This window comes from Cheilinus undulatus, linkage group 1 (assembly GCF_018320785.1).
Source record: "Cheilinus undulatus linkage group 1, ASM1832078v1, whole genome shotgun sequence".
Lineage (NCBI taxonomy): Eukaryota > Metazoa > Chordata > Actinopteri > Labriformes > Labridae > Cheilinus > Cheilinus undulatus.
Window position 1 is genome coordinate 24107005 of NC_054865.1, and position 27885 is coordinate 24134889.

General features: G+C 38.9%; 1 protein-coding gene across 1 annotated transcript in view; it reads right to left on the reverse strand.

Moving 5' to 3' along the window:
- The window catches only part of ush2a (Usher syndrome 2A (autosomal recessive, mild)), a 300866-nt gene that overhangs the window by 73694 nt on the left and 199287 nt on the right, over positions 1-27885 (reverse strand). The window contains exons 62-66 of the mRNA XM_041790781.1: positions 16622-16845; positions 15265-15595; positions 10260-10457; positions 9989-10143; positions 2475-2673 (exon numbers count right to left, since the gene is read on the reverse strand). Of these exons, the coding sequence (XP_041646715.1) occupies positions 2475-2673; positions 9989-10143; positions 10260-10457; positions 15265-15595; positions 16622-16845 (1107 nt within the window). The remainder of the gene's footprint in view (positions 1-2474; positions 2674-9988; positions 10144-10259; positions 10458-15264; positions 15596-16621; positions 16846-27885) is intronic.

A 27885-nucleotide genomic window follows, 5' to 3' on the forward strand; every position in this document is an offset into this window, starting at 1 on the left:
CTGTGGAACATCCAGGTGCCCTTTTGAAAACTTCAAACGTGCAGCAATGTGTTTTTGGACAGCAGTGACTTCAGTGGGTGTCCTCCCATTAACTCCATTCTTGTTTAATGTTTTACTTATTGTAGATTTGTCAACACAAATGTTAGCATGTGTCAGAGATTTCTGTAAGTCTTTAGCTGACACTCTAGGATTCTTCTTCAACTCACTGAGCATTCTGCGCTGTGCTCTTGCAGTCATCTTTACAGGACGACCACAACTAGGGAGAGTAGCAACAGTGCTGAACTTTCTCCATTTGTACACAGTCTGTCTTACTGTGGACACATGAACATCAAGGCTTTTAGAGATACTTTTCTAACCCTTTCCAGCTTCATGCAAGTCAACAATTTTTGATTGTAGGTCTTCTGAGAGCTCTTTTGTGCGAGGCATGGTTCACATCAGGCAATGTGTCTTGAGAACAGCAAATTCAAAACTGGTGTGTGTTTTTTATAGGGCAGGGCAGCTTTAACCAACACATCCAATCTCATCACATTGATTGGACTCCAGGTTGGTTGATTCCTGCCTCCAATTAGCTCTTGGAGAATTCATTAGCCTAGGGGTTAACATACTTTTTCAAACCCTGCGCTGTGAATGTTTACATGTTTTGTTCAATAAAAACCTGAAAACAGATAGTTTTTTTTGTGCGGTATTAGTTTAAGCAGACTGTGTTTGTCTATTGCTGTGACTTAGATGAAGATCAGAACACATTTTATGACCAATTTATGCAGAAATCCAAGAAATCCCAAAGGGTTCACATACCTTTTCTTGCAACTGTTAGTACTGTATATTCAAGTCTGCTAGTCTTACTCTGTGTTGCCTTTAAACCTGTTTAGGTTTAAACAGACATCTACCGTTTGCTTTACAATTTTTCAGGTGTTTGCCTACAGCTGTGTGTGCATGTTGTATGTTGTGACTGGTGGCAGAAGGCAAGTAACCCTCTTTAAGATTAAATCAAACATGACCACTGTGATGCCATTGTGTTTCTACTTCTGTTTTACTTCTGTTTGCTTGTGTGCACTACTATACTAAGAGCACTCTGTGGTTGTGTTCTGCTTTTGTGAACTTACATCTGTGCTTTTCTCATTTTTGCTCCTAAGCTTGTGGGCCTGTTTATTTTATTTTTGTTTACATCTATGCTTCTGCTGTGCTTCATTTGAAAGTTCTTTATTGTGTGTTTGTGTAAGAGGCCCTGAACAGTATAAAATATAGACGTAGTCTCGTCAATGTCACACACTGGTTTTTGAAGTGGCATTCTGAAGCCGAACGATGGAAGTGGCCATGTAGAAAATGCTGTATCAGCCTAATGTTTGCCCAGTCTAGAGGCAAAGGGGTGGAGCTAATTTAGGCCTTCTCAACTGGTGGCAGGGACGCAAAAGTGGGTTACAAAGCTCTTTCCAGTGGGTTGCGAATGTGTGCCAGGCCAATAAAAAAAAAAAAAAAAAAGCAGAAATTCTATATCTAGAAGCCCTACGTAGACACAGTGTAAATTTATACATGTATTTTTTTAGGTTTTCATTAAAAAACAACTAAATTTCAGTATTTGTCTCAAGTGTTCTTCTTATTTATCTTCTTTCTTTGGACAACACTGCTTATTTTCCCAAGATAACAAGGAAATTCCTCAAGAAGTTATAAAATTTCCATGCTACAATGCTTTCCACACTGTTCCACGCAAAATGGAGTAAATAAAATGTACGCATGCATCCTTCTGAAATTTGTTTTTAAACATGTTTGTTTATCTCGTATCTTCATTCAATTTGTTTTTTTTTTTAATTATTTAGGTTCTAAAAGTTTAATTAGATAAATTTGTGTGGTTGAACATTTTCAAAAATATTGGTCAGGATTTCTCTTAAGGTGAGAACCCCTGCCATAAACAATGTATATGTATGAAAAAATTACCTTGTCATCTTATTTTGACTTATTAAGTCAAAATGGATCACCTCATACAGTATTAAAAATATAAAAAATGATTTAACTGGACTGTAAATCCTCTTATTTTTACTATAAAAGTGGTCATTTTAATATGGGATCCAGTGGGCCTCCCTTGGCTTTTCCAGCCAGCCTTAAGTGGAAATTTGACAAACTTCAGCTTTTTGTATTTCTACGTCGGCTGAATTTCTTTAAACAGGATGTTACCCCTCAATGAGAGGCTTGGCCAGAGACAGAGAGCGGTAGGAGTCAGGTGTTAATAAAGCCATTAGGGAGCTTCCTGGAAGGGATGACTTTCCACAGCTGGAGGCAAGAAGGAGGAAAGAAAGAAGTGAAAATTTTGGGAACAGAAGGAGGAAAACAAAGAGGGCAGAGAGGAAAAAATAAGGGATACAAAAAAGGCCAGAAGGCTGCAAGAGGAGTGGAGGAGGAATTGATGTCAGGAGAGGACGAGAGAGTAAAATAAGACAAAGAGCTAAAAAGGAAGAAAAAGTACACACTGAGAATCTTACCAGTTACAGTATAGTTTCTTGGCCCATTGTTGTGCGTAAATATGATCCCAACACCAGTCTGGTTCAGGTGGTAGTGTTGTATGATTCCACCAGGATGAGCGGGCTCAGTCCAGCTCACATGGAGAGAGAAGGGGCTTAAAGCTGTTACCACAGGAGGCAGCACACCCTCTGGGACTCCCTGGACCGTCACCGCCACCACCTAAACATACATGGACATGAACACATAGAGTCAGTGAGACATAAAAACAGATACAGAGGAACATATTAACGAAAACTTTTAAAAGTAACACATTTGTGATGTTTTACAGGGTGTTTATAAAGTAGATGACAGATGGATTTCTGCTTGTGATTATTTATGAATCTAATTAAATCATCACAAGCTAATAAAAAACTGCATCTATATTCAGAGCTGCTTGTTTTTTTGAGGGAATAAAGACCTTGTTAACAATGTAAAAAGAGATTTGACATCTGTTACCACTATCAGAAATCCAAGTACAGAGCAAGGCCAGAAAAAAAAGCCAAAACCTATACTATCCAGACAATGTCATCAGTGTCTCGCCTGGGCTGAGGGGAAAAAGAACTGGACCATTGCTCAGTGGTCCAGTTTTTAGATGAAACTAAATTCAGATTTTCACTTTCAAGGTCCCAGAGTCCAGGTGAAGATCAGAGGCACAGAATCCGAGGTGCATGAATGCAGTGTTGATGGTTTGGGGTTCCCTGTCATCTGCTGCTGTTGGTCCACTGGGAATTATCAAGGCCAGAGTCAACACTGTCAGCCGTCTACCAGGAGATTTAAGGGCACTTCATGCTTTCATCTGCTGAAAACCTTTATGGAAATACTGATTTCCTTTTCCAGCAGGGCTTGACACACGCCCACAGTGAAGCCAAAACTGCAAAAAACTGGTTTGCTGACCCTAGTATTACTGTTCTTGATTGACCAGCCAACTGGTCTGACCTGAACCTCATAGAGAATCTCTCAGGTGTTGTCAAGAGGAAGATTACAGGGACACCAGACTCAACAATACAGAGAATTTAAAGGCTGCTAATAGAGCAACCTGTGCTTCATAACACCCCAGCAGTGCCACAGACTGATTGGCAGCATGCCACGTCACATCGATGCAATGATTCATGCAAAAGGGGCCCTGAACAATTACTGAGTGCATAAATGAGCGTAATTTTCCAGAAGGTTAACATTTCCAAATTATAAATCTTTTTATTGGACTGAAGTTTAGTGATATTCGAATATTTTGAGATAGGATCTTTTTTGTGAGCTGTAAGCAATAATCTTCCTGATTAAAACAAACAAAAAAACGATTTCACTTTGGAAAGATGTATCTAGAATATATGGATGTTTCACTTCTCGATGCACCTATAACAAACTTCCAGACACTATGTCTGACTGTATTTTAAGTTTTGCAGACTACAGAATAATACAGAGGAATAATTTTTATCCACAGAACCCACTGACCTAGAGTAAGGAACAAAACCACACATCTGTGGAGAAACCAGCGATTCTTAGAGTTATTGAAAATAGGGTATTTATACTAGAGCCCGACTGATTTATCAGCGGGCTGATTAATCGCGCCGATTATAGCGTATCACAGATTAATCAACATCGGCCAATATGTAGCTGATATATTAACCCTTAGAGCTCACGCGGCACGGATCCGTTGTGCCTTTCTAATCATGTCTTCCAAGCATTCGTAGCTCTCACTGAACATTTTCTAGTGAGCCCGGAACTTGGCTGACTTTCCAGAGTCTCTGAGGACAGTGTTGTCCTATACAACAATACGTGACACAGTTTATAAAAACGTTGATAACTTTAGAACCATAAGTCATAGAAACTTACTCTTTTTTCCCTCTGAAAGCTGATCATTTTGCCGTTTGTTTGCTACCATCAATGTCTCTGTAGCTCTACAGGATGCTGTTGTAGCGAGCCCAGAACTTTGGTGACTTTTCAGAGTCTTTGGGGATTAAATCCACAGCGTTACATCCAGTAATAAGCGTCCTTTAATCCATTTTTAATCCATTTTCGATCATGTACTTTGGCTTTCTTCAGTGGGCAGCCATATTTGTTTGACATGCAAAGCACTGTGGGAGTAGTAGTCAACCAGCTGCATCTCTACTGCTTAGAGGAGTAGAGATGCAGGAGTCGAGAATAAACAATGATAAATGCAACTGTTAATTCACATGTCCACCATTATATAATAAAAGACTATTAAACAGCCTTTTAACACCGTCTAAGTTGCATCTTTGTGAAATAAACAATGATAATATAAATATAAGAATTTGTGTTTATGTACAGTATATCTCCTTTGTATATCAATGTTCTTATTTCATATATTGGCCAATATATCGGTTATCAGCCAATATATCGGATATTGGCCGATAACCAGACTAATGGCAAAATACATAACCATAATTAACCATAACTGCATAACAAAGAACTCAGCTTGAAATTAATTTTACAATAAGCTCTTCAACCCTCTAAAGTCGGTGCATTTGCAGGCATGTTTTCGCTATGTTTTTATTCATAACTTATTTTACATCACTGAAATGCAGTTCAAACATTCCAAGAACAGGAGAATCTCATTTTTCACTTTGTCCTCACTTGCCATCCCATGTGATTCACAGCCAGAGTTACAGGGTCAATAAGAGAGCAATGGGCACATGTCGTCACCTCTCACTGCACATCACTGGATGACTCCTTTGTCTGTCAACTTGCCCATTCATAATTGGCTAAATTCTTTTTTTGCCAACCAATTGACTCTCTGGAAACCTTGGAGGTCTCTCCCTTTCACAGTTTTTCCAGGAGAGGAAAGGCAAGAGACAAGAGCGAGAAGAGAGAGTTAGACCTGTTGATCTCCAATGACGGTGAAACATTTGAATGTTGCAGAAGCCTCGGAGCAAATACTGAGAAGCAGTGATGAAGATGACACAGCTTCATTTGGGTGAAAATAGAATGGGAAATTACATTTATACTCAAAAAATGATATGACAAAATTTCATTTTAGACATTTGTGGGTCCTCCCTGTTAAATAAAGGACTACCAAAAATCTTAATGAAGTATGCAGGGGTTTCAATCAGCAGCATGAACAATCATGACTGAAAAAGTACAATAAAGAAGAAAAACATCACTACTCAACAAGTTATTCCCCATACTAGGCTAAATATTGCTGTTTATTACAGCACTGTGAGTGTCCAGGTAGTGTACATGCCCCTCTGAATGCAGGGTGAATGTGGAGACCACAGAATCACAGGGCAATCTGCTGCTAATGGCAACAGGGATATCCTTCCTTAATAGACTGTCACTAGCACTTCCCCCACCTGTCCCACACAGTGCTATGCAATTAGAACAGTGCTACTGCAACTGCGGAGACACACATGCACGTGCACACACATAAACACAAACCTGTGCACACAGGTATGCACACACAAACACAAAGAGAAGAACAAGAAAAGAAAGATGCAGGGGAAGCATTGTATCAATCTGTAAATGCTTCACTGTGTTGTTAACTAGCATGTCTGTCAAAAGTTTGTTCAATTGTAAAGAAATTAAAAGTGGTAGGCAAACCCAGTATATGTTAAGTCAATACATCCATACACATTCATAGAGTACACTTGGACTGTTTTCTTGAAAGATAATCTAGCTATGAATAACAGAAAGTTGCTAGAAACTAGGTTCTCCATTTTTTAAATGACTTGCTAATTCATGCATCCTCAAATTTAATGATTGGATAGATATACTCTAAGGTTTTTAAACTTTCATACTTTCAATACCACATGCTTAAAAAGTCCATGATATTTTAATGGTTGGTGGTAGTAGAAAGTACAGAAGCTTAAAAAATAACAAAGATCTTCAGTTACATTTCAACCTAAACGTATTTTAAAGAAAGAGAGAGAGAGAGGGAGAGAGAGAGAAGTTGTCCAGTCAAATTCATATGTTGATAATTACATCTTTAAATTCATTCTGCTGTCACATATAAATATGCAAAAAATAATAATAAAAACAAAAACAAATAATAAAAAGGAAATGACACATCACTCTGTAAATTGGACCACGGTCTGTGTTTTTTTTGCCAAAATGTGACAACCCTTGATTTTTCATTTACTGTAACCCTGTCAAAAGACATTTTATCATTCATTGCACAGAAAAAACACAACAATTTTCACATTATTCTTATTTTGGGACTACTCTATCTAGGCCCTTCTTTCTCCTCAGGAAAACAGAGCAGTGGAAAAAAAGGATTTGTAGGAGACGTCAAGAACACAGGAGAGGGGAGCTGTTACACATCAGATGACAGTTGTTGTAAAAGAGAAACTGGTGTCTGGACAGAGGCAAGGATTGAGGATGAGAGATGTTGAGAGAGGAAAGAGAAAACAGTTTGGAGGAAACTGAAGAGTGTGGTGTTAAGATCAGGGGGATGACAGGAGACAAATAGCAGAGCGAGCAGGACAAAAGCATTCAAAGACAGAAGAGGACCAATCGCTCTTCCTCCCTCTCTAAGTGACCAACCGTATTAGATCAGCACCTTCTGTTGTCACAGCAGGTGTGCATTTGCCTGTGCCTGTGTTTGTTTGTCTGTGCCTCTGTGTGTGTACGTGAAGGGGCTGATGCCAGGTAATTGCTGTGGTGTATTAGGTTAGCCCAAGTTATCCCATGATTGGGACTGTTTGGCCAATTTTCACCGGTGTACAAACTAATCCAACTCACTCCCTTTCCACGCTCCGCTGAGAGTGTGTGCACAGGTTTGTGTGAGCATATGTATGTGTGTCGAAGAGGGAGGTAGAAAGAGAGAGCAAATAAGACAAAGAGTTTGTGGTATAGCTGTTCACAGCTAGAGGAGGGTTTGTTTATGTATTCAGTCTTCTCCTGTTTAACATTTACAATGATCAGGCTAAAAAGTAAAGTCTTTTCCAAAAAAAAAAAAAAAAAAAGGACTGACCTAATTCAACAAAGGTCCAGCTAACTGGTGCTTGAAGTCTCACAATTAGTGAAATGAGGATTATCTGAATGCAGTGAATGTGTCTCAAGTGATTGTTGTATAAAGACACCTGTGTCTGGAAGGTCCAGTCACTGGTTGACCAGTATTCCTGGCTACAATTACACCCTAAAAACAAAAGAAAACTCTAAGAAACTCAGAAAAAAGGTTATTTAAAAGTATAAACCAGGGAATGGAAACAAAAAAAATTCCAAGGTACTGACATTCCCCGGGGTTCAATTAAATCCATCATCAAGAAATGGAAGTAATATTGCACATGCATAAATCTGCCGAGATCAGGCTGTCATCACAAACCGAGACACCATGTAAGAAGGAGACAAGTGAGAGAGGCCACCAAGACACCTATGACTACAGGAGTTACAAGCTTCAGCAGCGGAGATAAGAGAGACTCTGAATACAACAACTGTTGCCCAGGTTCTACACCAGTCAAAGCTTTATGGAAGAGTGGCAAAGAGAAAGCCACTGTTGAAGAAAACTCATATTAAATCTCAAGTAGAGTTCTCCAAAAGGCATGTGGGAGACTCCATGGTCAAGTGGAAGAAAGTTCTTAAGTCTGATGAGACCAAAATGGTGCTTTTTGGCCATCAGAGAAGATGCTATGTTTGGCAGATACCAAACACTGCACATCACCTCAGTACACCATAGCCCCTATGAAGCACGGGTAGTGGCAGCATCATGCTTTTCAGCAACCGACCCCGGAAGGTTCATAATGGTAGAAGGAAAAGTGAATGCAGTAAAATATGGAAAACATCCTGGAGGATGATTTTACTCAATCTGTAAGAGAACTATGACTTGGGAGAGTTCTTTTCCAGCTAGACAATGACTCAAAGCAAACAGTGAAAGCTACACAGAAATGGTTTAAAGACAACAAGGGGAATGTCCTGAAGCAGCCGAGTCAAAGCCCAGACCTCAATCCAGTAGAGAATTTGTGACTGGACTTGAAAGGGCCATTTGTGCCTGATACCTGTGCAACCTGATAGATCTTGAGCAGTTTTGCAAAGAGGAATGGAATAAAATTGAAGCGTCCAGATTGAGACCTATCCACACAGACTCAGTGCTGTGACTGCAGCCAAAGGTGCTTCTACTAAATACTGACTCGAAGGGGCTGAATTGTTATGCAGCCATTGAATTTACCTTACATATTTTTATTCACTTGACATTACTTTGTAGCAATCTGTTTCACTTTTATATTGAAGAGGCTTATTATTATTTTTTTGTCAAAAAGTCAAAGTATTTTGACCACGATTGATTTCTAAAATCAATTAAAGGGTAAAACATCCAAGGGGGTGAACGTTTTTTTATAGGTACTATGATTTCACACACCCAGCATTCATTAATTGTATGAATCAATCCATCCTGATATATAAATGTAACCCCTTGCAATCAGTTCAACAAACTGTACCTCCATCTCACCCCTCTCTTCCACCCACCCCTCCAGTGACACATCTACAGGCATCATCTTTACGTAAGAATGTGCTCATCAAAATAATGAGGTTCTAAATGAGCTTTAAGAAAAAAAAGCCAGAAAGACAGTTTTCATCATAAGCTTTCATCACCTCTAAGCCGGAGAAATTAATTGTTGTGGTGATATCAGCTCGGCAACAGCCAGAGAGATAGCGGGGGGAGTTCTGTGTGAAGCTATTATGGATGCTATCACAAACATCAGGTAGGCTCAGCAAATCCAGGGCCCAGCATACAGGGGAGAGCAGAAACAGGGCTAAATAACAACTTGTTCTGACACAGGAACAGTACAGAGTTCACACTGTGTGGAAACAACACGCTCTGTAATTTCTCTACAACAAAGGTCAGACACAGGTTTAGAATTTGAAAAACATATATTGCAGAACAGCTGAGGCTCTGAATTACAATGTAAACAACATTTAGAAATCAGAATCTGTTGAAGCTTTTAGGTGAGGGTAAAAGGTCATTTATCTGAAAGGCCACTGGAAAACAACAGATCAGATGAGCGACCAACTGCAGAAAAACCATACAGCTGTTGAAGTTGACCAAATGTGAAGCAGGAGGATAGATGCACACCCAGACAATATCTCCTTGAAAGAAAAAAACAGGAAAAGTGATCTTTGCACAGTTGTTTTCACATAGGTGCCTAGTAGAATAAAGAATGTGTTAAGGCACCTTGTATATTTGATTGGAGAAAAAAAAAAAAAAAAAAAAAAAAAAAATATATATATATATATATATATATATATATATATATATATAAATAAATATATATTAATATATCTCTCTCTCTCTTTCTATATATATATATATATATATATATATATATATATATATATGCTGAAATGTGGTGAGAGGATGAATGAGAAGACTTGACAGAAATAGCACAAACTTACCGACAAGTATTTTCTGTCAAAGCACTGTTGTAATTTTTCTCTCTCTTTCAGAAACTTGTATAAACATTTGCTAACAGTAATGCATATTTTTACTCAAACATGAGGGTGAGTAACAACTTGTGTCAGTGCCTCAAACACTCATGTGTTCTCTTACCTGTGGACTGTCAGTGCAAGCAGCCCGGTTGCAAACCCTCAGCTGGTAGCTGTACTCCTTGAAAGGCCTGATCCCTCCCACATCAGTGAAACTGTTTTCATCACCACGGTAACGCTCTTGTCCATTTCGGAGTACAACATAGTGGGTGATCTCTCCTAGTAAAATGAAAAGTGTACTCTAATTTTAGAATTTTCAAAAGCATGAGCATTTCATCTTTTTAATTTTTACACACTCAGCTACCCTGATCCTGCTGATGACCAGCAATACACACCGTTAGGTCTGGCAGGTGCTTGCCATTGCAGCTGTATGATGTCATCTCGTTCACCTAAGCGGTTCCAGCGGGGCGATGCCACTCCCCATGGTTTGTCTTCACTGGTGGTCACTGTTGTAACATCACTGGAGCCTCGTCCAAACCTGTTCCAGCCCCTCACTCTGTACTCATAGGTGGTGAAGGGCTCCAGGTCTGAGTCTATTAGAGAGTAATGACATTAAGGAGGAGAGAAAAAGCAAATGAGGATGAAAAATAAATAAAGCTATGGTAAGAGAAAAAACCTGTCAGAGAAACCTGATGAAAGAAAAAAAATTACTAAAACTTCATAATGATTACACTTGATTCAAAGAGTAAATACACTAAAAGCTCTACAGCATTGATTCTCAACTGGTGCATCGGGACCCAAAGGTGGGTCACGAACCCATTTTTAGCAGGTCACCAAAGTGTGCCTGGCAACAAAAGAGTAAAAAAAAAAACTGTAATATGCTTTTATTTTGAAGGATATCCCAGCCCTATGTTTCATTATATCTTTTGTTCCATTTCTAATCCATAATGCACCATTTTTCCATTAAAAGCATTTAGTTATGATTGCAAAACACTGGATTGTGATTTGCCTTTAAGAATATGTTGGTGGGTCCTGATGCTAGACCAGTTGAGAACCACTGCTCTACAGTATGACAGAGATGTGTTTTAGTTGCAATTACTATCTAAATTAACTACTTTAATGTAATGGAAAAAAAAGCTGTGAGGACTGATGGAACATATGGCAGAAATATCCTCCTAAAACAGAGTGGAGTTACAATGGCTTCATGCTAAAAATGTGCGCTCTGGGAGTTTTATTCCAAATGCAAGCACATGCTACATGAACAGACACCACATATATGCACTGTCACTAGTCCATATTTGTAATAGTTGCTCAGGGAGACAGGTTGTGACAGTCCTTCTGGTGAGCTAAACATACAGGAGCATATACATTCAGGTGTACTTACACTCACCGATACACACACAAGCATTATTTTTAGGGGTGCTGAGGGACTGCTGCTGTGAATGACACCATGTTTTAAGTGCCAGTCTGGGACTCTTGTCTTTACTACTGTGATAACTTCAGCAGCAAAATGCACAAATACGACACAGAGTGTGTGTATAAATTATCTTAACCTAACATCTGAGTCTGTTTTATTCTAAAAAGTGTAAATAAGAATGTAATGTGGACAATACTTGTGTGTTTTTAGCACTCAGTGCACATGTGGAGCCATCAGTGTGTGATTCACCGTAGGTCTGAGAGAAGTATAGCATGGCACCCTGAGAGTGTAACTATGTGTGTATGTGAAACATCTGGTGTATGGTGGGTGGCGACAGCTTTATGTGCCTCTGCCCAGATGGTGTCACAGCATTGCCTAGAAACTCTTATCCTGACCGCCCCATGCCACACACAAACACAAGCAAAGTAAAAAAATCATCGGCTAAAGAGGTGCACTTATAAAGTGAGAGACTGGACACTTACACAAAACACATGTAATCATCAGTGCACAACCACAGGCACACACAGCATCCACTATCACAATTAGTCTTGATTAACCAGAAGTAACTACCCTGATAATCCAGACGCACGCGTCCACAAACACCAACACCCACATACGCAAGCTCCCTTTGGGCTGATAAATAGTGCAGATTGTTGAGATGGCATTTAAACGCCCATTTATAAGTTTTAATGACACACAAATGTACGGTGCAGAGAGAGCCACGGTATAGCTACCAGTGGGTATGGGAACAGCTGTCCTAATGTGTGTCACAGTGCTTGTGTATGTTGGTGAATGTGAATAGGCATCTGTCTCTAAAGCCCATTGATTCCAGCAGATGACACATTTGGAGTAGAAGTAAAATTAGTTTCTGCTTGTTTGAAATTGACCGTGAGCTGCATCTTTTTTGATATTCTGTATGAGTTATTCTTAACAGTGACTGAGACGATGAACTTGAGGGTCTTTAATTCTAAACTGGCCTAACTCAAAAATGAAATAATCTTCCCCATGCTCAAAATGACCAGGGCTGCAGAGTACTGTTTTTTTCTGATATGGTGGTATGGGAGAGAATCACTTTTTGTAATAATAAGGGTACAGGGAGAGAATACAACTCCACACTATAACTTTACTTTCATATCTTTGTTTTTATCTTTTTTGGGCTTTATTTGCTGTTTTTAATTATTGTCTTTCTTTTTCCATTTGTCATTGTATTTTAATGTCCTGTGTGAATTGCCTTGTTGCTGAAATGTGCTCTACAAATAAACCTGCCTTGCCTTGCCAATATTTCCAAACTTGATTTAAGCAAATACTGTAACCAATACCAGCATAGACCCTGAGAGCATTAAAGCCTGTTTCAGAATGGGTATGTGGCGACTGCATCTTGGCAGCACTACAGCTTGATTTTTGCATCTACTTGAATGTTAACAAGTCAGGACTTTCAGACTGCCTGCATGAGCACCACCTCTTATGTACCTGATATATGTGTCTCACAAGAAAAGACTCACCTTTTTTTTTCTGTGAATGTCTACCAGCCCAAACAGACAGGAATATGATAGAGCTGTATTTACCTTGTTTGAGTAACTACTAGTATGTATGTCCAAATCAGCAGAATATGTTTCTTGAACAACCTGATGAAGTCTCCAAGCCAAAATGTGTTGATCTGATAACACTGTTTTCTGAACTTCAACTATTGATGAGGGTTTCTGTTTCCACATTGGTAAAAAAGGTCACAGGTAAGATAAACACAGTAAAGCCCTATTCGCATGGGATTAGTATTACTCTAGGAATCTCAGGTAGTTTGTAATAATGGTTGCATTTTTAATCCTTTGCAAATCAACCATGTCTGCAAGTTGCAGAGTAAAACTTCCATGGCAAATTACCTACCATATATCAGAGCACACAGAGGTCCACAGGTAATACTAATCCTGTGCGAATAGTCATGTCAGTAATTTAGGGTAGTATTTATGTGTTTTTACACTTTGTGCATCTTTTTCTGATCTTAAAAAAATTAGAGGCTGCGCAGGAGATTGTCTACCAAGTTTTGACATATACGGGCCATTATAGTGTTTCTTTCAGTTGACTTTATCTTAGGTTGACAAATGACTTTATTTTGCTTGATTTATTTATTTGAACTGTACTATCCAAATGCAAGAGTCTGCACCGCAGACTGTGCCTAGTCTTGTATCAGCATCATTTAGTCGTACATCTCATGCATTACATAATTTACATTTTAAAATGTGTCCCTCAACATTCAGGGATTAAGCTACAACAGCTGATCTGTGTGAGGAGGGCTGTCGTTGGTGCATAATGATCCCAAATTAATAAGGGGCAGAATAACATCAGCAGCTTCGACTGCAGATTTTTTTAACAGATTACACTAGCTGTTCATTTTTGACATGAGATCTCTTATTTTCTTACATATTACCTGGAGGGAAGTTTTTTCGTCCTCTTTCTCTCTGTCTCATCAGCTGCAGGTACGCACAGGTGATAGATGCAACCTCAACACGTACTGGAACGATTGTTTACTCGTTTACTGAACATTGGCAGGTTGCTACAGATGAATAAAAAAAATGTAAAAAAAGAAACAAAACAAAACAAAAAAACCCCAAAAACCAACACTTTGACCGCTGTTTTCTATTGTAAACTCTGCTAGCAGTATGTGCAGGACAGTCTACATGACGGAAAGTGCACCTACATGCACGACATTGTATTTCTGTATCAAATATAGAAATGAAAATTTACTGAGTTTTAATTGCTGCTGTCATGCAGCATCTTCATGTCTTCCTTGAGAAATGTCTGTATATTCAGGTACATTACAGACTTTGCTTATCCCATGTGACCACAACAAACTCGGACATCAGGTAATACTAATCCTGTGCAAATAGTGCTTAAGAGTACACCTTCAGTTTGTACTTTTCAAAGTAAAAGTAAAAGAGGTGAAACTCATGGAGAAAGACAGGGCTGTGACAACAGAGAGATGCAGCCAACACAGCACACTGACCTGGTATGAAAGCAGTGACCGTGTGGGCCAGAGCTGACATGTGCAGCAGCTGCAAGCAGCAAACACACACCCAGTCTATAACAGGTGCTAAAACAAGTGTATTACTAAGAAATCGTCAGACATTCATGCACTGATAACCTTTGGCTAAAGCACTACAAATTATTCTTTAAGCTCTTATTTTCTGATATCCATATTATGCCGATAATATCATTCATCTATATTATAAATTAAGCATGTTGACTTAAGAAAAAAAGACTAAGAAATCCAGTTATCCTATAAAAGCTTTTATCTGAGTAAAAGTAATGCTGCTGGCTTTAGACTGGTTTCTTTCACATACATTGGAATTCGTTAAGACAGTTTTGAAACTACGTCTGTGCAGGCCCTTGTGTGTTGAATTTGTTAGTCTGCTTTTATCACTAATGAATAAGCAAGTAGGTAAAATTTTTGTTTAAATTGGTAACAAGTTTGTGTTGAGTGAGAATTATTCAGTCATGCTTACAGAAGAACAGTTATCAACAAACTCATTGTCTTTTGGAGCTTGTAGAACATTTAGAAAAGTAGATTTTTCTTTACTAATGCCACCAAGCACTCAGAAACAAATTCTTTAAATAGTTAGCATAAAGAAGTAAGAAAGGTATGAGTATACGAAGATATACAGCTAACTACTCTGGCTATATAGTACTGGTAGTTCATACCAGTACTCATCAGCCTCATATATTAACTCTTTGCTGTTACTTTGTCATTACTGTGGTATGTCTACTCTTTATCATTACTTTTATGTCAATCACTTTTTCATTCAATTCCAACATTTTAACATTATTAAGATGGAGGGTAAACTCTCTGAATTATCTGTTTCTTCCTGCATTGTATATTATCTGTCTTTACAGAGTATTTTTCAAAACTGTGCTGTGTAAAAACTGCCCCTGAAAACAACAATTGTACAAGATCCTGTTTTTACAATGTAAACACAAATACTCACACATACCTGTGTGGGAGAACTTGCTGGCATCTCCGCTGTATACAACTTCCTCATATGATGGACATAGGTTTCCCTCTGTCCGTGGATTCCCAGTGTGTGAGTGAGTAAAAGCATCTGCCATTTTATAAGTATTATTACTCCTGTTTGTGTACATAGGCAGGCCTGCAGTGGATGTTGCATATGAAGAGTTAATGGAAGGTGAGTTTGTTGTGGAGAGGGGTGTGCTTGCTGAAAGGACCCATGTGCAGGCGACCATGGATGGATCGAGGTCACAGGAACCACAGTAAGCTGTTGATGCAGCAGCTACAGGACACAAGGCTCCCTGTAAACACTGGTGCTGTAAGGAGGAGGAATTGATAAAGATGGATTAAAAAAAAAAAGCCATGGGAAAAAAAAAAAGATTTAAAAAATGTGACTGTAAGAGAGCAGTTAGAATTGTGAGATTTGTGTGGTCTTTAATGGCATCATTAGAGCCAATCAAAATTCCAACCATTGTTGCCAGAAACTTCAAAGGCCTGAAATTCAACGTCCATTTGTTTATTTTTAACTCATAAATTTATGCAACTTGTCATTTTAAGTCTATAAAGAATAAGAAGGACTGCTGTTTCCCTCCAAATGAATTTGAGTTAGTTCATCCACAAACCAACCACACATAAGCATTCATATGGCTTTTAGCTATTTTTTTGTATTAATGTAGCCCTTTGTACGTTGATGTTGGTTAACTTTCTGTTCAGCTGTGTTAAAATGCAGCTGCAAGTCTCCTGACTGGGTAGATGTGATGAAATCACATCACACCAGTCCTTCTTCTCAATGGATTCCTGTCAGTTTCAAGATCAAGTTTAAGATTTTATTTAAGTCTACGTGATCTGGTCAAATCTTATTTGTCTGAGCTGTTAAACCAACATGCTCCAATTAGAGCACTTTGGTCATCACACCAGATACTTTCAGATGTTATGAGATCCAGGCTCAAAACCCAAGGTGACAGAGCCTTCACAATGGCTGCTCCAGATCTGCTGAACAGTCTATCTGTGATCATCAGAACCCTTTATTGTAAATAACTCCTCAAGCCCAACCTCTTTATGTTGGCTTTCAATTCAAGCCAAGCTTGAGATTTAGACATTTTTAATATTTGTAACAATATTTTAATCATATTTATTCTGTAGTTATTTTGTTGTTTTTAATGTTGATCATACACATACTTACTAAAACAGCACTTAGGTTCACTGTGATTGTTAAAGATGTACTATACAAACAAAATTTGACTTGACTGGAAATGCAAAGACAACACAGAGGATTTCACCTTAAAGAAAACTCCTTAAAATGACACAAAGATGTAAATGTACTTTCTCACATGTAAACGCACCTGTAGTTCCAGGCCAAGTGTAGGTCGGTCTGCACACACATGTCTTTGAGGGTCATAGCCAATCCCATTGCAGCATTGTTCTTCTTGATGTATGACTTTTGACCCGCAACATTGCAACATCACTGTGGCATTGCCTGCAGGATGAATTTTAGGATGTTCATCATTGCCGACACAGCAAAGAGAGGTTGAAGAGTTGATGTAGTGTTGACCGCAACAGATGAAACCTGAAGACAAAACAGCAAGGATCACATTACATATCACATCATGTAGGTATTTGTTTTTTTGCACATTTCTGACCGTTTACTTATATTGAAATGGAGGGGGGATTTTTTTGTTAAGTCTAGGAATTTTATTCTTAGCACCAAGCTTTATACATGATGATATTCTGTTTAGGAAACACTGTAAATGACAAAAGCATGATTTCAGTGACAAATGTTCACAATAACAAGTTTCTTCTGTGCATTTAGTGTTATCTCCATATGTAAAGATTCTTATTTCTGCATGTCTTACTTCTTCATTCCTACATACTGGAGTGAGTATAATGTCCTCTTACCCCAATCATTTAGATTTTTTCCTTTCTACTCTTGCATCTCCAATGGTTTGTCTCTTTTCTTGTCATTCTTCTTCTAACTATATTTTTCACATCTTGCCTTCACACTGTCCAAAGTTCCTCTTCCTCCTTTCCTTAATCCCTTCTTCCCCTCTGCAGAAAAACAGTATTTTGCCAGCTCTGAATATTACCGTGCATCTCCTCTTATCAACTCTCATATACATCTTCCTCTCCTCTTCCCTCCCTAGCGTGCGCCTCTTCCCCTCATCTCTTCGCTCAATGGTAATATTCAGGCTACGCCGTCTAAAGAGTGAAGGGGGAGAGGAAGTGTGTTTTCCTGAGAGCTGCCATCTCTGACAGTGATAGGTGATGTCTCTCTGCCACCACTTCACCTTCAGCAGCAAGGTGACATTTAAAATACATGCTATCACTCCATTTCCCTGTAAATGCTGTGCTGCTGAATATCAAATTTAAAGCAGGTTTCCTCACATTTTCTAACTCTTCATATCTTAAATTCAAATAACTGGAGACTGACAAATTAAAATGTTTTATAACTCTGATAAAGATTCTTGTTGTTGTTGAATGGATTTGGTTACTTTTTAACTACTCTTTGGTAAAAAACTGTAAACACAATAGAAACACTGAACAAAGATAAATTTTAACAAAACATAGAACTAAATCAAACTATTGATAAGGAACAGGTAGTTTTTTTTATTTGACCTCCATTGCTATATGCAATTGTGGAAGGATGAAATGTAAGAACAAGGAACACAGGCTGAAGTCTAGTTTATAAAACTTTAAAGCTGATTTTATTTTATACAAGCATCCGTCAGAGAATCCAGTCATTAAAGTCTGCATAGACTATTTGGGTTAATCCGAAATGATAAGGTCTGATCTTGAGAAGAGTCCTTGTTTGTGTCCTTGTTAGCAAAAACTAATAAAATATCTAAATATCTAAACTGAAATGTAAAATAATGTTTAGCTAATTGAAACTAAAATAGAAACAAGTCTTTAGAAAAATCACTAAAACTTAATTGTGTGCATACAATACTAACTAACAAAAAAAAAAAAATGATTTAAAAATAGCAACTGTTTCAGTTTTTGAATGCAGCACACTGATTAACATGAACATCCCAGCCTGTGGAGTGTAAAATGGCCTAATGGTAATTTTAGGTCCTGAGTTGTATTCAAGATTGGCTGGCCAATCAAACACAGTAATGCCATGGTCAGCAAACCAGTTTCTGGTAGTCTGGCTTCAACGTAGGTATGGAAATCAATATCTCCACAAAGCTTTTCAGCAGATGGAACCATTAAGTGCTTTAAAATCTCCTGGCAGACGGCTGACAATGTTGACTCTGGACTTGATAAAGCCCAGTGGACCAACAGCAGCAGATGGCATGGCACCTCAAACCATCACTGACTGCTGAAACAAAAACCGGGACCATGCAAAATCTACTTTCTTCTGAAGCTTGACTATGGACCACTGAGCAACTGTCCAGTTCTTGTTCTCCTTAGTCCAGGTGAGATGCTGATACGTCTGTGGTTCAGGAGTGGCTCAACACTAACGGCACAACACTTGTAACCCATTTCCTTGACCCGTCTGTTTGTGGTGGCTCTTGATCCACTGACTCCAGCCTCACTCCACTCCTCGTGAAGCTCCCCTAAGAGCCTGCTCTTTCAGTAGTGACCTTCTGTGGCTTACCCTCATTATAAAGGGTGACAATGATTGTCTTCTGAACAGTGGCCAAGACAGCAGTCTTCCCCATGATTGTGGTTGTGTGTACTGAACCAGAGTGAGAAAGTAAAGGCTCAGGAAACCTTTGCAAACTGGACTTTTCCACAATATTCTAATATTTTGAGTTAGTGGGTTTTTGATTATCATAAGCTGTAAGATGTAATCATCAAGATAAAAAAAAGTCTAGAAATGTTTCACTTTGCATGAGATGAATCTTGAATTTAGGAAAATTTAACTGTCTAAAACACAGAAAAAATGAACTTTTTTAAAATGCATCTGTATACTGAAAATGAAAACAAAAAGGGAATATAAAAAAAAAAAAAAAAAAAAACTATCATAAGCTTGGTGCAGCCCCTGTCGCCCAGCAACCCTTTTAGCTATGCTGCACTTGCACTAACTTACATAATTAACTCACAATAATTAATAGCCATTCAACACATCAAAACCAGTTATATGCATTTAAAAATGTATTAATTGGTTGCTTGAGAGTCAACCAGCTTGCTTGAATAGGCAGGCAATAAATCTAAGGATATGCTGGGCCAAGACGGGGTTTTTGGATACAGTCTCACATTCTGTAATTCTAATTCTGTACTTGAAAAAAAAAAGTTTCCATTTGGTACACATACTTGTGTGATAACCTCAAAGACCGAATGAAAACAGTCGTCTGTGTGTGTTGGACTGAGGTTAGGTGAAGGACATTAGGTTGACTGTGGCAGCACCTAATGTTGAAATAAACAACACGCTGAAGACAGGGGGTACTCTCCTGTGGCCCTCCTTAAAACACAAGTTCAATCTGGTTAATCTGATGTCTGAGCTTATTTGTGAGCATAGACTGTCATGCTTTGGTCTTTCAATGGATTAGGACTCCAATATTGCCCTGCTATAATACTGAGTCAGCATAGCTACCTCCTGCTGTGAAGATGCATTGAAAATACAAATGAGCCCTGCATGGCACGGCATAGCTCAACTTAAATATCATAACTGTGCTGATGGGAAAAGGACAAATTGTATTTTAATGAGTGAATCCAATAGTTAAAGCTTCTCATTCTGAATCAGACTGAAATATTGTGAGCACCCCTCTGTCTCTTGTGATTATTTAGTTTAGAGTTAAATAATCTAACTTTCATGAGGTGTTTAGCAAATGTATGCTAACAGTTGATGACATGCTGATCTGTGGCACTATCTACCCCCAGCTGTGTTGCCCATTTTATTTGACAGCACACATTAAACACTAAGTCATTGCTTCGTATCATGGCCTCGCCCTGTAATGGGGCTGCAGCTCGTTGTGGAGTGATAAATAACATATTGTTTAACAACCTAATCAGTGCTCACTCTTTGCGCTCATGAAATGTTCTTAATTTCAGCAATTATTTCTCTTAAAAGCCCAAAGTAGAGACCGAAACATCTTTTCTCCTGCGCTGTAAAGGTGCATTATGTTCTCAGCGCATCCATCACAGGCAACATGTGACAAAAAAATGCATGTGTATGTGTGTTTGATTGTGTGATATAAAGGCAGTCTGACGGCTAGTAACTCACTTAGCGGCGGCAGCTGTTGCAGAGCTGGGACTTGGTGGCCAATTCCCTCAGCGCTTTACTTCAGCTTCAATGACGCGCAAATAAACAGCTCAACACTTTTCCAAAATAGCTTCTCTTCACTCATATCCTCGTCCTCTCCTCGGCATCCTCACCTCTTCCTTCCTTCCATACGGAAACCAAGCCTATTACAATGATTACTCATTTGACACTCCCTGTTCACTTTCTAGCAGTCTTGATGGTGTTTTGTGGTAAACTTTTTTTTTTAATCTCTCTCTACATTACAGTTTATTAAATGTTTTGAGGTGTCCCGCCTCTCTTCTACCCTATATATAATTCTCTAATCAAACATTGTCCCCAATCACTGAATTCTTGTCAATTCAAAGTACATCTTTCTGTGAATGGAAGTATCCTGCACAGAAAAAAAGTAGAGGTTTTCATGTGGTATTTTTGCAAACTCCTAGAGAGCTTTTATGCGTCTGTACTGAGGAGAGGCTTCTCCTCTCAGGATCTCTGGAGATCAGTTAGAGTGACCATCAGGTTCTTGGTCACCTCTCTTACTAAGGTCTTTCTTCTCCAATTGTTAAGCTTGGCCAGCTCTTGAGGAGTTGTGGTTGTGCTGGACTTCTTCCATTTGAGAGTTATGGAGGCCACTGTGCTCTTGGGAACCTTCAGTAAAACATTTTTTTTTTCTTTTCAGACTTCTCCAGATCAATGCCTTACATCGATCTCATATCTGAGCTCTGCAGGCAGTTCCTTTGCCGTAATGGCTTGGTTTTTGCTCTGAAATGCATCATCAGCTGTGAGGCCTTCTACAGAAAGGTGTGTGCCTTTCCATATCATGCCCAGTCAATTTATTTTACCACGGGTGAACTCAGTATATTAATGAGAATAGAAGTGATTTTTTCCAACTGTAGCATCAGGCTGCAACATAACAAAATTTTAAAAAAAGTGTGTGTGTGTGTGTGTGTGTGTGTGGGTCTGAATACTTTCTGAATGCAAACCATAAAACAACATGTTGAAGATTGAATCCTCCCTCCTAAAAAAACAAACAGAAAAAAAAAAAAACAAGCCAAAGAAAGTATAATTGAACAGTTACATAACATTGTTTTGGTAGGAAATCTAGTCTACCTGGTAATGATGAAATAGCCCAACTTGTTTTTTATGTGTAAAAAAAACACAACAGGAGTAAGAGACAACTGCTTCTCTGGGAGCTGTCGGATCTAGAACTCTCCTCTTTCCCTTTTAAGTCTATTTTTTCCTTTGCAACAAACTTCGGCTCTGTTGGTATGCAACTGGACTGTACAACAAGATAAGAGCTGAGTCCTGGACTGTGGAGGGCAGCATCAGACTCTATAGTGTTACAGCCTCTCCAAACACCATTAAAAGAAGAAACTAGTGTACCAGTGAAATCAGGTACAGATGTAGTAAACGTGTGTGTGTAAACATGTCTGTCTACGTATGACCAGGTGGACTGTGTGGTGCTTTGTTAAAACTCCACAAATAAGTGTGTGCACTCAATCTTTGTAAATAAGTCAAAAGGGACAACTTTAATGCTCCCCTTATTGTGTTGTTGGCCTATTACCGCACATATGCACCGGTGCACAGAGATGCTGAGCCATCATGCAGCTATTTGGGGAAAAAACACCCCTTTTCATGCAAATTTGCCTAAGTGCATTAAACATCTAATGATGAGGATAGTAATAGCATGGCATAAATAAAATAAAGTTTAGCCTACTGTCTGAGAGAGTAAATGGAATCGGCTGCGGATATCAGGAAACAATTTCCCCCTCTGTAGGACATTAAAATAAATGATGATAAATGATGTGTAAATAAAGTCAGAAAATATTACTTTGACTTTACTATTAATAAACCATAACCAGGAGTTAAATCAGTTTAAAACTCCTAGCTGTTTTTTTCACCATGTGTCACACTGTTAAACATGACAAGGATGTGGTTGTCTTCTCAGGGTTTCCTTCATGAAGTCTATTATTTCTATGGTTCTGAATATTTAACATGAATTCTCTGAATTCATGTGGTATTCTAACCTGCGGGATTCTAACCTGGCATGCCAGATGGATGTGTGAAACACATCCATCTGAAAAATCACTAATACACAGCGTTTGGAAAAGGGTAGAGCCTTTGAAAAAAAAAACCTCTGAGTGTGATTGAATGAACATTCTGTCCATCACATCTTTACAGGTCAGAGCAACAAAACACATGATGCAGCCGCTATCAAGCTGTGCCCCTACCGAGGACTAAACTCCATAGGGAACTGCATAACATGAACCATACCGACTGTAGACATGCCAGTACGCGACTTTTGTCATTTTTGAAAAGAAAACAACTCATTGCTGTTCCTTGTTTTTCTTTTAACAAAGAAATTATGGCAAGTTCTGATAAAACTGGCGCTTTAACTAACCTGACACGCCAGATGGATGTGTTTCACACATCCATTGTTTTGGATGTGGGAAAGCTTCAATAGGAAATGTTTGAGAAAAGCGAGGCTTTGAAAAAAACTTGCAGTATCATTGGATGAACGTTCTGTCTGTCACATCTCTATGGGCCAATCAGAGCAACAAAACATGTGACGTTGTCGCTATCGTGCGCAGCTACCGAGGAATAACGCAAAACATGGCTACTATAGACATGTAAGTACTCAACTTTTGTCGTTTTGAAAAGAAAACAACTCACTGCTGTTCTTTTTTCTTCTTTTAACGAAGAAATGCTTTAGCAGCATTCAAGCTAATCTCTTCCTCCACAACTGCACCAGCTCTTGCTGCTGCTTGTTTACGTCACGACTCTTCTGCGCCTGAAAGTACTGCCCCTAATCACTGATTAGTCCTGTCACTTTCTAACTGGGCTCAAATGGTTCAGATGGGAGCTTTGCAAGATGGATTCACCAGTGAAAAACAAGGAAACGGGCAAATCCATCTGCTTTGCAAGGTTACGCTTTAGCAGCATCCACACTGATGTTTTTTTGCCATAATTGCACCGGCCTCTTGCTGCTGCTTGCTTATGTCAAGACCCCGCTGCAGCCGAAAGCACTGCCCCTCGTCGCTGATTGCTCATATCACTTTCTAAATGGGCCCAAACAGTTCTGACGGGAGCTTTGCAAGATGGATTCGCAAGTGATAAACACAGAACCGGGCCTATCCATTCGCTATGCAAGATTAGGGGGATTTGACACCTGATGCAGGTGCAGGCAGAGCGGGATTAAGAAAAGAGTCCCACACAGGGATCTAGTTTACATAATTTCTATTGATTTGCTGGTGTTAAGCCAGAGAAAGACTGACTACAAATGGCACAGTGTTTAGTTCAATTAAAAACATGAATCAGACTTTGAGAAATCTGTGGTAGATACCTACATACATTTTTGGTAAGGTCTGTTGGAAATGACCAGACAAGGACGGGCATATGTCAGAGACAAAATGATGTACAGCTTACAGTTGCCAGCATAATTTTTGGTGGTGGAGTTCTGTATAAAATCCAGACATAAGAAAGACTAAGCACACTTTCCCTCCAGTACATTCTGTTCAAGTACAAATCTCATCTTTAATATGCTGCCTGTTACAACTGTGGCAACCCTCTAATGCCACTCTCCTGTTGTCCTTTTCCATGTCTGCTGTTGTGTTTTACACTTCCTTCCTTCCATCCTTCATTAACAGTTTAAACCATTTCGTCATCCATTTTTATCCCTTTCAGTTTTCCCATTAGCCTTGTCTTAATTTCTGCTTATTTTTTCCAACATGAATTGTTAAAACTCATTTTCCTTTCATTCTTTCTACATTGCTACTATTTTATCTCCTATGTGCTCCTCTTCATCTTTCTTTTCTTTTTGTTTTCACCTCCTTTCCTTTTTTCTTTACATCATTGCTAACCTCTCACTCTGCATCCATACATTTCAGAAATGGACATTGTTTACTTGCTGTTCTGTTGCTAAACTTTACTATTTCAGTATCACCCATTCAGCAGAAATCCAATCCCTGTCTTTGTAAGCGTTATCTATGTTTATGTGCTTGTGTGACATGCTTGTACATTTGTGTTAACTTTTTGAAACACACCTCTTGCATATTCTCTCCCTCTCTGTAAGCCGTGTGTAGTCGTGCACGTGTGTGCATGTGCCTGTGTGTGTTGACAACATTTTATCACACACCTCTTGTTTTCTCACTCGCAGAATGCTTCAGCCCTAATCTTCAGATTTACGTTGGATTTGCATACATTCGTTAATAGCGTCGGGAGCGCTGCGTCAACACAAGGTGCTTAGACAACGTGAATTATTATTAGGGTTTCAGTCATTCCACTTAATGATAAGTCAATATTTAGCCCTGCCAATGAACTACAGATAAAAATGTGTGTTGTGGATTAGGGTTATCCATGCTCTCTAGGAGACCAAACCCCTCTACAACTTTAAACAAACCAAACACTTTTAAATACCTGAATATATTACATAGCTTTGGCACAAAGTGCAGATCAGGTGCATGCTCACGTAGCTTGTGCACACACATACACACACATGCAGAAGCAGGTTCTATGAATAAAGACTTGAGCCTAATGTCACAAATCAGAACACAGTAAGGTCGGTCATAAAAGCGTATTCTCTAACTTATGGAGAGAGGCTTATGGCTGCAGAAAATTTCTAAAAAGTTTGAGTCACTCAGAGTAGTTTTGACGATGCCTAACAACCTGTTAAAAACCAGACACATGTTGAAAAAGACCCCCTCAGTCCTGTTTGAGCCGTCACTGGAGAAAGCATCATGGCAAAACAAAATAAATCAATTAAGACTTAAGAAAAGGAATTGTTAATGCTCACAAAGCAGAAGAAGGGTATACCAAGTTATCACAGCATTTCCAAGTGTCAAGAACTGGAGTGTGATGTATCACCAAGAAATTCAGAGAGCCACATAGTACGGAACAAGCCTGACAGAGGTTGGAAGAGAAAGATTTCAAAGACTCTGGAAAGAAAACTAGTGAGAGATGTGTCTCAAGACCACAGAACAACTTCCAAGACACTAGTGAATTACTTAGCCAACTCAGGAAATCTAGTTTCAAAGAATACAATCACTAGAGTCCTGCACAGGAACAGACTGAGAGGTTTCAAATGAAGAAAAACTCCACTTCTGCAGAAGAGACACATTCAAACCAGACTGAAGTATGCTAAGGACAACACTGAATGAGATTGTGCATACTGAAGCATGTCCTTTGGTCAGATGAGACCAAACTAGAGCTCTTTGGCCATAGAGATGTTGTGTCTGTTTGTAGAAAGAAGAGAGGGGCCTATAGTCCAGAAGAACCTCGTCCCCACTGTGAGACACGGTGGTGGAAGTGGTGTTCTGACGGAATGCTTCAGTGCATCTGGAACTGGGAATCTCATAAAGGTGGAAGGAATCATGAAGAAAGAAGGATATGTGAAGATTTGAAAGAAAAAATCAAGCAGTCAGCAGCAAAACTGGGTCTGGGTCAACTTATTGTCTTACAACACAACAACAGCCCAAAAAATGCGTGGCACCTGGGGAAGAACTACCTCCAGTATACCAAAGTGAATGTTACTGTCTGGCCTGTACAAAGCCCTTACTTGAATCCCATTAAAAATCTGTAGAGTGGACTGAAGACCAAGGCCCACACCAGAAGACCATCAAATCTGGAGGAGCTTGAGAGATTGATCAAAGATGTATGGGCAGGGAATCCTCAGGAGACCAGTCTGAGACTTATGGAAACTTAAAAAAATGACTGCATATTGTTATTCAGCAAAAAGGATTTACTATTGACTATTGGAATCAGAAGTTTTTTTTTTTTGTTTTCATAAAATAATTGTGTTTCTGTGTGAAAAGTAAAATAATGTTAACACCCAAAATATTACTAGGATGTTTTGAAAAGCTACGTTAGAAATTCCATGCTCTGTTTAACAGCACCTGGGAAATAAAAACGGAAATTTTCACAATAATTTTTTCTTTATCTGTGTATCTTTATATTTTTATCCTGGGGGCTTGGCCCCTTGGTTAAAGCTTCTTCATTCACTTTTATCTAGTTTGAATTATTATCTGGCTAGTTAATTATATTTTATTTAACTGTTACATACACGTTTGTTACATGCAAGCTTTTGTTGATAGTTATTATTTTCATAACACTATGAATCAATAATAATCTGTACAACGAAGCCCCCTGCCTGACCCCAAAAATAATTTAAATAAATAAAAGAAAAATAATTTATCCTATCTCCTGCCAACACCATGGAACAAATGGTAATCCTCTAGATCTTCACTCTGGCATATTAAAGGTATCAAGATACATCTACATGAGATATTTTTCTGTTCTTTCCAACATTTTTTGTATGCAGCTCTGTGTAAGTCCTGTTTAACACTTTACTCACAACTCAACAGCCCCATTTTTAATGTGAGATCAAGGCAGGAAATTTACACCCCTGTAATGTTTCAACTTAGAATAAAATAAGAAAAGGTCAATAGGATGTAATGTTGAGACCAATTAAGTCAACTGCTGTGCCAACATCAGCAGTAGCAACAGAGATGACAGCGATGCTATGCTAACTTGGAAATACAAAGTCAGAATGACGGTGGAGTTTTGTTTGTGTGCCTTTGTGTGATTGTAATCTAAAGAGCTTTTAGATAACTAAACATAATGATAGTTAAAAAACAAATCAGTTCCCATCAAAAACTTAATAAACAATATCCACCTAGTGTTAGTGGGACCCGACCATATACACCCTTTCTCTCTCTAGGAAGGCGTGTGTTTGTGTGAGTGTTTGTGCAAGACCGCACTTTGTGCTCCAGAGGGGCCAGACTATATGTCATGTTGAGAGATGAAATCACAGTGGATTGACTTTCTCACACAGTGCACAGTGTTTCCCTGTAGACACACACATGAGGCTGGGGCAGCAGGCACACACATAATCAAAGACACACATACATCGTCATCTTTTTCCCAGCTGAACGGTTGTCCTCTTGTCTTTCTGATGGCTTTTTTTTTTTTTTTTTTTTTTTTTAAACCTTAACAACATTACCAGCTGGACACGTGTGACACTGTGTGCACATCTATGTGTGTGCAAGCATTTTTGTGTGTCTTGAGTGTTGTTTAAGGATGTTTGTATGCTGAGCTTAGGTAAATGCTTTGGTGGCAGCTATAGTTTCACCACTCTTCAGGGATATTACTCAAATCTGAGCCACAGCAAACAGCTGTTCATGTATGTGTTTTATACATCAGAGAAAGAGACAGACAGAGATATAGGAGGGACAGGGGCAGAAAAGAAAGACAAGGGAGAGACACATGGACAGAAGAGACATGAGAGAAATACAAAAACATGATAGAGACATAAAATGGACATAGAGATAAGAGAAAAAAGAGCGACAGAGATACAAGAGATAAATAAGAGAAAGAAAGACAGAGATATGGCAGGGACCGAGAGAGCAAAGAAAACAAGGGAGAGATGCA